Source organism: Heloderma suspectum, chromosome 6 (assembly GCF_057233095.1).
Source record: "Heloderma suspectum isolate Gila_16-S chromosome 6, 16-S_ref, whole genome shotgun sequence".
In the NCBI taxonomy this organism is placed as follows: domain Eukaryota; kingdom Metazoa; phylum Chordata; class Lepidosauria; order Squamata; family Helodermatidae; genus Heloderma; species Heloderma suspectum.
Window position 1 is genome coordinate 7,097,978 of NC_139463.1, and position 10,501 is coordinate 7,108,478.

The 10,501-nt window shown below is 46.6% G+C and overlaps 1 protein-coding gene across 1 annotated transcript in view; it reads left to right on the top strand.

Annotated features, from left to right (window-relative positions):
* The window catches only part of CBL (Cbl proto-oncogene), a 54,476-nt gene extending 44,831 nt beyond the window's left edge, over nucleotides 1-9,645 (top strand). The window contains exons 11-16 of the mRNA XM_084803562.1: nucleotides 61-441; nucleotides 1,781-1,875; nucleotides 2,543-2,698; nucleotides 3,877-3,980; nucleotides 4,328-4,510; nucleotides 5,408-9,645. Of these exons, the coding sequence (XP_084659688.1) occupies nucleotides 61-441; nucleotides 1,781-1,875; nucleotides 2,543-2,698; nucleotides 3,877-3,980; nucleotides 4,328-4,510; nucleotides 5,408-5,691 (1,203 nt within the window). The 3' untranslated portion in view covers nucleotides 5,692-9,645. The remainder of the gene's footprint in view (nucleotides 1-60; nucleotides 442-1,780; nucleotides 1,876-2,542; nucleotides 2,699-3,876; nucleotides 3,981-4,327; nucleotides 4,511-5,407) is intronic.
* Nucleotides 9,646-10,501: the final 856 nt, after the last annotated feature.

Consider the following 10,501-nt stretch of genomic DNA (forward strand, 5'->3'; position numbering starts at 1 on the left):
AAGTTCTTGTAAGCCTTTCTAGACATTGCTTGGAAGGTTTGCCATTTTCTTGTTTTGTAGGCTGCACCTAGTTCCCTTCACAAAGATAAACCTTTGCCAATCCCGCCAACGCATCGAGATCTTCCTCCTCCTCCACCTCCAGACAGGCCACATTCCATTGGGACAGAGAATCGACCTCAGAGACGGCCCTTGCCTTGCACGCCGGGAGATTGTCCTTCCAGAGACAAGTTACCCTCCATCCCCTGTAATCGCCAGGGAGAGCTCTGGCCACTGCGACCAATCCCCAAAACTCCAGCTGTAACTCCAAGCCCTGGTGGTGAACCTTGGCCAGGCCGGGAGCTAACAAACCGGCACTCGCTCCCTTTCTCACTGCCTTCTCAGATGGATTCCAGAGCTGATGCTCACAGGCACGGGAGTACTCTGAGCCTGGACACCACTGTGGTAAGTGTGCCTCAGGTCAGCAGGCTTCTCTACCTTGTACTCTCATATACTTGCACACCATTCTGAAAGATTGCTTGAAAATAGCGCAGTTGCTTTTGTATGTAATTTGTTAAGAGATAACAACTCCGTTTGCATGTAATGCTCAATTCCCAGGTTAAACAACCCAGAAATGGGTGTGGCCACGTGGGAGCGAGCTTCCTGCCCACTCGCCACTTGCACAGTCCAAAACATCCCAGGAATGCCCTGTTCCCCAGTCGTTATTGTGATGTCTGAACCCAGAACTCTTGGGTTATTTAGGGGTTAAGCAACCAAGAGTTAGCCCATAGGTTGTTGAGTTTGTTGTTGGGTTAACTTTCAATTGTTTAAGCCCTAAACAACCCAGAGTTCTGGGTTCAGACGTCACAAAGCAGAAGCGTCAAGTGGCTGTACCAATTCCTGGGTTGTTTAACTCAGGAATTGGGCATTATATGCTAACCAGGGCAACTTCTTTGCCCCAGGAAATGCTTCTGCCTCTAACCTAGTGAGGTCTGAAAGAGAAGTGATTGCCTGAGAGTTGGTTCACACACTTAAATGGAACAGACCCTCCCTCCTTGTTGAGGGGGCGGGGAGTGAGAGTGTTTATGCATCCCCCACATGTATGAAACATCAGGTGTGGTGATGCTGGCTGTAGACACTAACGTCTGTGATCTTATCCCGCTCAGAAGTTGTGCGTGTGTATGGCTCGTGTCCCACATTATGTTGTAGACATGTTAAGTAGGAGTGTGTGAGTCTTCAGGCTCCCCCACCCCACATAGACATAGATAGAGAAGGCCTGCAGTGAACTGGCCCACAATATTGCACATTAAATTGTTTAATTTATGGGCTGAAACTCCTCTGAAGTCAGTACCAGGAGAGGCAGTAGAATTCTTGGGGGAGCGGGTCAGAAAGGAGTGTGAAGGGCACTTGTCCACTGGAATCTCACAGACACCCACATCATCCTCTGTTTCCAGTAGCTACCGCTGAAGGTCTTACACAACAGCAGTGTGGGCTGGCACTGCTGTTGACAGCATGTTAAACGCTGAGCCAGCAGTTTCACATTGAGCAGGATCTGCTTCCCCCATATATGCTTGGTCATATTTTCTTCCAAGCAAGTTTCCAAACTACACTGTTTGGAGAATGCAGAGCAAGTATGTCTAATGCCAGTCTGTTCTTGCTGATATACAGCTCCATGAAATGGGCAACAAGTGATGCCTAGAAATACCTTCTTTCAGGAAGATGATAAGTGTGGACCTAGTGAAGATGTTTTTTCTCTCTCAAACCTTCTGCCAGTGGTGGTGTTTGACACTGCGTTTTCTTACAGAACCAACCCAGCGGACTCCCAACTGGCTCAGACAGTGAGCTTTCTAAAATAAAACCTTCTTCTTCTGCCAATGCCATCTATTCTCTCGCTGTAAGGTATGCGGTTCCCTAGCAGAGGGCTTGGTGATGGAAATTTCTCAGAATTGCAGCCAGTGTAGGGTTGACTTACACATCCAGTAAACAGTGGCTGCATTACTGTAGGGGGTTTCCTGTTGTGTGTGCTAGTTTAAGCCTGAATTTTCTCTGTATTGGCCCATGTCACTTACTAGGATGCTGAAATGCATGAAATGGAATGGATTATTTTACATTAATCTGCTTTATGTCTGGCTGAATTGTTTTGTTTGCTTGTTTAAATGGTGAAAATTACTGTGATATGCCTTGAGTGATTCTAGTTAAGGAAATCCGTTAAAAGTGCTGAGGGCCCCAGAGGTGTCAGCTTATAAACTATCTGGGGTGGTGGGGGATTTGAGGCATCATGAACCTAAAAGATGCAGCAGATCTCAGCCATGCTGAAGATGCATCCCTTCTTTGCACAGGGGTACAAGGCCTCTTCTTCCTGGGGGACGCAGCCACATGCTCTGAATGCAAGGGTGGGCCTTGCAGGCAGAGCTGCTTAGCATTCCCACCTCAGATGCTAGAATCAAACGCATGGCTAGCCCCTGGCTTTGAAGCTGTCTTCGCAGGTAGCTGAAGCTGCTCCTTGGTCTCCCATAGATTTTCGTGTTTAACTCTGAGCCTTTTTTCTCTCTCTCCCACACCCTAGACCATTGCTTGTGCCGAAGCTACCACCCGGAGAGCACTCTGAAAATGATGACGACACGGAGTACATGTCTCCCTCTTCCTTGCCCCTTGTGCCACCTGGCTCTGCTGGACAAAAGCCTGAGGCCAAATTGCCCTTGGAAATGAGTCAGAGTTCACGGTGAGGCAACCCACCCATTCAGGACAATATGATGGTTTTGTTTCAGCAGCATTGTGTCTGTCCACCTGTCATGTTTTTTAATTTTTATTTACGTTTTTATAGTCAGGGGCTCTGAATGGGCTGGGATATTTAAGAGCAAGAATGAATTACTTTAGAATTCATCTTAACATGTAAGTTAAAACTGTTTCAGCCCTGGCTTCCATTGAAAGGCAGCCTCGTAAAGCGTCTTGCTGCTCTCCCAGAAGATGCTTCCTCATCTGCTATATAGATTGAGGCCCATTTCATGTGTTGCCTTCTGAAGCAGTCAGGTTGCTATGAGTTGGTTTTGTATGGTGAATGCATGAAATCCTAGTTTTGAACATGACTGTACGTCTTGAAAACTGGGGTTTAACATTATGGGGTGAACCAAATGTTCTAAAGCGTAACCTGGTGTGGTGAATGCCAGCTCTCCATCACAAGAGGACTAATTTAAAGAGCATATAATATGGCAACATCACCTTGTGGTGACTTGAAGAAAATATGAATTGTATTTTTATTTAAATATTTTTCAAAAATAGCTCAAAGTATTTTATGAAGATTCCACATATAGCAGACAAATATAGAATTGTGTCTTTGAGTAGAAAAGTGCTTGCAAATATGCTGACAAGCGACACTTAAAAGCTCAAATAACGTATGAGAAAAAAGCCCATTTTTTTTTTTGGCAATTGACGTCATCTGACGAGCATATGACCCAGTTCACATGACCAACCATGGGTTAATTGATTAAGCCATGCTTGGTTGGGGCGATGCAGGAAGGATCGTGCTCACAGCCTCCTGCCCACTTGCCACTTCCCCTTTGCATCCAGTTTAGAAAACAACCTAGGAATGCCTGTTCCTAGGTTTTTCAGCATGACATGTGAACCCAGAATTATGGGTTGTTGAGGGGGAAATAACGCAGGCTTTTAATGCAACAACAAATGATGGGTTGTTTTCTAAACCACATGCAAAGTGGAAGCAGCAAGTGGGCAGGTGGCAGCATGCTCAGTTTTGCACAGCCCCAACAACCTATGGGTTGTTGTTATGTGTGAACTCGGTCTGTCTGCAGTGTGTCCTTGAGCATGGGATGTCTAGTGCCTGCTCCTACTGGAAGGAACCACCTGTGTTCCTGAACCAAATGCACTTTCTTTTTCTTTGCTCAGAGTGTTGGAGTGTGGCCAGGAAATAGATGGATGTACCTATGAAGCAATGTTCAACATCCACTCACAGGCAGCACCTTCTGCCTCTGAGGCTGCCAGTGTTCCTGGTAAGTGGCCTGAGAAAAGCATCAGCGCATAACCAGGTGAAAACCTACAGACCTAGTGTTCTGCCAAGCTCTTACTTTAGCCCATGGGATTTTTGCTTTATGTGGAATGAAGAAACTAAGGTGTCAGTAAAGAATGCGTGTGTGGGGGGAGATGGGGTCCCAGGTGCTTCCAGATCTGTGACATTTAGAAAGCTTTTGGTTACCTACTGCTGTTCATTGCATCGTTAATGTCTGTGCAACTTCCTCAAGTTTGGGTTTTTGGTTCTTGGTGTTCCCCTTTGAAACACAATGTGTCTGCAGGAAGTAGGGCTGGAGCTAATGGTGTGCTCCTTTTCATTGGTTTTAAGAAGGGGGTGATGTAGCTGCTGCCAATGACACCAATGGTCCCGAGGAGTCGGAGAATGAAGAAGATGGTTACGACGTGCCCAGACCAGCCATCCACGTGACCATAGCTCGTCGCACGCTATCCGATATCTCCAATGCGACCTCTGCCTTCAGCCGTGCCTCTCTGGATGGGGATGTTCTAGCAGGTGCGCAATCTTGGCTCTTGCTGTTTTGCAGTGTGGCATGTACACTGCAAATTCATGGAGGACAAGGCTGTCAATGGCCATGTGCTACCTTCAGTATCAGAGGCAGTATGCATATGTACACCAGTTGTTGGAAGGGTGCTGTTGCACTCGTGCCCTACTTGTGAGTTTCCCATAGGCATCTAGCCGGCCACTCTGGGAAACAGGATGCTGGACTAGATGGACCCTTGGTCTGATCCAGCATGGCTTTTCCTATGTATGAACCAGCCCTGCATAAACAATATCTGACAGATGTGTAGTGTGGTTGACTAGCTGTTCTCAGCATTTTCCCAAGGGGGCTTTGCAATGGATTTTGATATAGCAGTCCTGGCAGTCTCAACTCCAGACATTCCCAACTCCAGACATGAAAGAGCAGAAGTGTAGCCCTTTGTGCTATGGATCAGCCATACACAGTCTTCTCCTCCCTTTGTTTTTAAGACAGGCAAGGAACTGGCTAGCAGTGTGGCTTTTTCTTGCACTTCACCACACATTTCTCAAAAGTCCTGTAGCATAAGGGCTACTTTTGCTTAACATCAACATGCTGGATATGATGTGACTTAATCTGTGAGGCTGGGCATTTCTGCACCTTCGTGTGGTGACAAAAGGGAACCAACAGTGGATTTCAGTGATAGAGTAGCAAACTAAACAGGAGTGCTTCAAGACACTGAATATCTCAAATGTGTAGCTGTACGCCTTCAAACAAACTTGCATTAACTAACAGTATTGCTAACTATGGAATATTGTTGTGAAGAGTTATAGCCCTGAAGTTGGACATCTTGTAAAAGAAATCCCTCCTGGCCATGGATTCCTATCTGTTCAAAAATGCTTGTCCCCTTCCTCATGTGGTCCCTTCTCTTCCAGGTTTCTCTGATGGCTCCCAGGTTCCAGAGCGGCCACCAAAGCCCTTGCCTCGGAGGATTAACTCTGAACGGAAAGCCGGCAGCTGCCAGCAAGGCGGAGGAGCAGGGCCGGTCCCTGCTGCCCCCCCACAGCTCTCCAGTGAGATCGAGAACCTCATGAGCCAAGGCTACTCATATCAGGACATCCAGAAAGCTCTAGTCATTGCCCATAACAATATTGACATGGCCAAAAATATTCTCCGGGAATTTGTCTCCATTTCCTCCCCTGCCCACGTGGCTACATAGCACATCCCAGGCCCTGCCTGGGACACCCCTGTGCATCAACCTGCCTGGGCAGTTTCCTGTCCAGCTTCTACCTAGAGGAGATAATGGGCTCCTTGAGAGACTTCCTGGGAAGTCAGGCCTGCCTCTACAGAGAATCGGTCATCAGGGTTTTATGCGATTCCAGGTTTCAAAGCAAATGGAATGAAATGGAGTGGATAGGAGTGTCCTCGACAGTCTGTGTGTCTTTTGGGAGTCTCTCCTTCCCTCCCCCCCCCCCGCCCCCGCACTTTCTAATTTGAGAGAACAGATGTATGGCTTCTGATAGATATGTCTGCGGGTTCCCATGCTGGTGGACCAGAGGGGTGGGCTGGGATCTTTGTCTTGTGCTGTGAATTCAAACTGGATGCCAACATGTCGAACGGCGTCTCCCCATCGCTTGTGGTGTGCCCTCCTGCGGTTCAGGGTACTTGATTTGGGACTCTTTGCTGCTGTATGTTCCGGCTCAGGCTTTTTGACCTCCTGCAGCTGGGTACAGGTTCTTGACTAAGGAAGAGGTTTCAATAGCTTCCTTCTGCTACGACATCCTCTCCTGTTCTCTTCTGCCTCCTGCTTGCCCCCTCCCTTCAGTCATGTCCAGCTCCTTATTGCTCCGAGTTGGGTTGCTTCTTCTGCAAGCCAGCATTGCTTGCCACACAATGGATGCTGAGGTGTTGTAGATGCTGGACTTCTCGCCTGTGCTCGGGGAGGGGGATCAGGTGCTGCCTAGATTTCTAGCCTCGCTTCAATGTAATCCAGATTCCTGTGGAGGAAGCAGCTGTCTTTCAGCACTCCCCGTGCTGTTGCTGGTTGAGATGCTCTGTCCCCTTAGCAGCGTCTAGATGCCTCGTGGCCATCCCACCCTTGCTGTCATCTCGCCAGAGAGCTTCCTGCAGATGGGAGTTAACTGTGTGCTGGCTCACTTGCGCATTTCTGTAGGTAAATGTGTTCAGCATTCATGGAGATCTCTTACCGGCTCAGCAGTAAAAATGCAACAACTTTCTGCAGGGCTATGAAAGACAAAGATCTTTCTTTTTCCCTGCTTGTTACATCAGGAAAAAACACATTCAGATCCTTTGCCGGGCAACAGGTCCGAAGAAACTGTAGGGGGCAAAAAGAGATGAGTGTTGCTTTCGAGAGGTGCTGATTTAATGATGCCCTTGTTTACGTTTTAAGCTCTCGGGGCTTGTGGCACCTTGATGGGAGTTCTAGAAAGAGATGTATTTGGGCATTGACAGCCACCATCTGGCTAATGGACAGCAAGCAGTTTACATTCAGAGAGTACTTCCTCTTTCTCATCCACTTTCCAAGCCTTCACAGCCATCTGCACAATTACCGCATTAGCCACAACATGAAGATTTATATCTTGAAATACGTTGCATATTTGGTTTCCCCTGCAGTTGCCCATTTAAAAAGTACCAGTTCCTCTGCCCCAGATAAGGATGCTGAGACTTTCCACCAGAAGAGGGGGTTAGAGGGGGAGAGGCTGAGCTTCTGTGGATTGCGTTTCTCTCTAAAGCTACAGCCCTGCCTGTGCACAAGCGCTTGGATCCCTGGGAAGGAATGGCAGAGGATGCTAGAGACGGTACCTGTTTGTACAGGTGCCATTGTTGACAGCCAGCTGGCATTGCTCTTCAGTGCTGGCAGTGCTGTTTGCATGGGAAAGTATGAAGATTCGAAGACCATGGGAGAAGTTGGTTGTTGCCTGCAATGGTATAAAAGCCAAGTCGCTGACTTGGCCAGCTGTGGCCCTTGTCTGTATTTTTGCTGCCTAGGGAAGGAGTTTTCCGAAGCTAACGCCTCCGGGAGCCCCCTCCATGCATGGGACCAGACAGTAGCAATGTCAGTCCAATTTTGCTGCTTTCATGTGAAACACTGTGAAGATTTTTAACCTACCAGGCCTCATCGAGAGTGTATTTTGGAGTTCTTGGTGATCCTGATGGCATTTAGGAGCAGGAGAAGGAAAGCTCTCTGTTCTCTTGGAAAAAACTGCAGGGGAGAGAGTTGTGGCCAGGCAGTTTCTTCAGTATCCAGCGGCCTGTGCGTTTCTCTTCAGTGTGAGAGGTGCTCCTGTTTGATATTTCTCCCCAAAGTGGCTGCTAACGCCAAGTCGAGTTGGGGGCCAATTTGCTGAGGATTAATCCTTTGCAAAGCCAGATTTCCCAGTCAGCTGGAAATGCTGTTGGTTTAGTGCTGGGGAATTTGTTGGCAGCCTGCCTTAATTGCCAAGCAGCCCAAGAATTGACCCCCTTGCGGAAAACAGCAGCGTTGCCACCACCAGTTTGCCTCTGCAGATGGGCCGTGTGAGGGATGCTCTGGACACCCCAAGTAGGGCCGTGTTTGGCCTGTTGGGGCCATTCCAGAGACTAGATAGATGAGTGTGAGCATTGTAGCATGTATAGCTGGCAGGACTCTTCTGCATGTGTCCTTTTTATCTACTTGTGTCTTACATTTACATGAGGAGACTTTTGAAGTGGCTTTTTGTCCTTGAACCACATGGATGTCTTCATTGGCAAGCACAAGGGAGGCCGAGCGAAAACGCTTCCCAAGGTGTGTTCCTTGCTGCTTTAAAATTTTGACCTTAATACGTTTTTCCCTGTGTCTCTTAATCTGAAAAGGTTGTCTTGTTTTACTTAAAAGCCAAATGTATAGTGCCTTTTGTTAGGGGAAATGCCGTATTTCCAAGCTTGAATCTGAAGACAGATTAAAAACTTGATTGGGGAAAGCCATGGCGCTGCTCCTTATATACAGCAGCTTGGAAGGAAAAAATTGTCACCCCAAACCTAGCAGATGGGGTGTAGCAGTGCAGCCCCAGCAAGCTTTCCTACTGTTACTAACAGTGAGTTGTCAGTGTTCCTTGCTACCCTAACCTTGACTTGAAGGCAGCGCAACTCTGATGCGGGATTTTAGTACAGCCAGTTGGTCATGTGGGTCATCAAAAAGACCCAAATTGCCCCCAAGCTTCCCGTTCTTGAAACAGAATGAACAAAATGTAAACGTATGGCATAAGACTGGAAGCAAAATATAGCTGTGCCTCCAGGCACATGTGGGATCTTGTGCCAAGTTTCCTGTCATCTTCAGGACTTCTTTCTGCAAGTGCTGTGCGGATCAAGTGCAATCCACCAGGATCTCTTGTGAAGCGTGCTGTTGAGACCCCCATTAATTTCTCCGTGTGCGCGCGCGTGCAGTTGCACAAGGAGTTTCCTGTGGATTTTGCTCTTAAGTATTAAATGTCCAGTGCCTGTTCAGCTTGCAGAGGTTTTCTCATTTTGCAGCTGTTGCCTCCCCACATCTTAAAGCTGCAACTGCATTTGGGGAATTATTGTGTGGCTTTTTTGAATGTCATCTCCTTGTAGTCAATTTTGGATCAGTGTAATTTGCTATGGGTGGCTATTTAAGCCCGCTAATGAAGAACTACTGTTCTTGTGACTAACATTGCAAAAAGCCCAGGGTTGGGGGATATGAAGACTGAAATGCTAAATTTATAAATTACCTTTGGGTGGGAGAGAGGGGTTAATAAGTAGCTTTATTTCTCCTGAAGGTTGAGAAACAATTTAATATCAGTGTTGAAAATTTCAGATTTTCACTGACTATTTTAAAGGTTATAATAATGTCATTAATATAAAAAATATATATTAGCAGTATTTAATCCTTTCAGACCTGTAAAGAATAAAAACAGAAGGTAAATATTCTTACAGAGTAGCCGAGCTTTAAGGTTCATTTGGTCTAAAGTCCTCATTTTGTTCTGCAGATGCATTGTTCATGTTTTAGAGGTTATACTAATGTTATTTATTTTTTATTTTTCGTTCTTGTAAGCTGCCCACTAAAGAGCTGGTGGGGGTGGGGGTAGGGGAGGATTTGGGGTGTTTCATGTGTGTCAGTAAAAGGAAAAACGAAAAACAAAGTTTTATTTTTAAATAAATTTCTTTGTTGTAGCACATTGCTTGTGTTGTGTCAGTTGCAACTCCAATGAAGCTGGACTTCTTGCCTGGGAGGCACAGGGGGTGGGGGAGCAATTTGTATCTTCATGATGTCCATGCTGCTGGGTCATACTAATACCAACCATTTCTTTGCATGGGGCAGCCAGAACAGCCATAGCAGGTACAGTTAAGAATTGTGTGCGGACTGATGGAATCCTTTTCAGACAGCTCACTTGCTTTGTATTACATGTTTGAGAGGATCTGCTCCTCTAATATAAAAGGGCACAATGTTTTTGTTAACATCCCAATTTCCTTGACAAAACTCAGTAAATAACTCTGATTTGACACTGGCATTCTCTGCATCCAAGGTGGGGTGGCATCATGCATGCATAGTGGGGCTTATGAGCAAACACATTCTCAAGGGCATCAAGGTCACGTGGAGTTGCCAGTTGCCTGTTTTCGCCACCTTTATCAACATAGGTCTAACATAAACTATATATAGCAGCTTGGCCTTGGCACTGGGAAAAGTTCAAAAATCTCATCAGACATACATTTTCTCATATGCTGACTCAATAACTTGCAAGCCTTGCTGATCAGCAAACTCAGAGCACCATGGTCTTGTTTTCTAACGACTTGTAGCCATCCAACAGCACATGGGATGATATCCTTCACATCTGGATTAGCTGCATTAAATGCATCCATACACAGTATGAACGGAACTTGGGTCAGTCCTCAAATGTGTTTGGATTCCTCTTTGCACTTTTTTCCTGAAATACTGGCATTTGTTGTTGTAATTCGTAAGAACATAAGAGCCCTGATGCTGGATCAGACCAAGGGCCCATCTAGTCCATCATTCTGTTCACACGGTGGCCAAC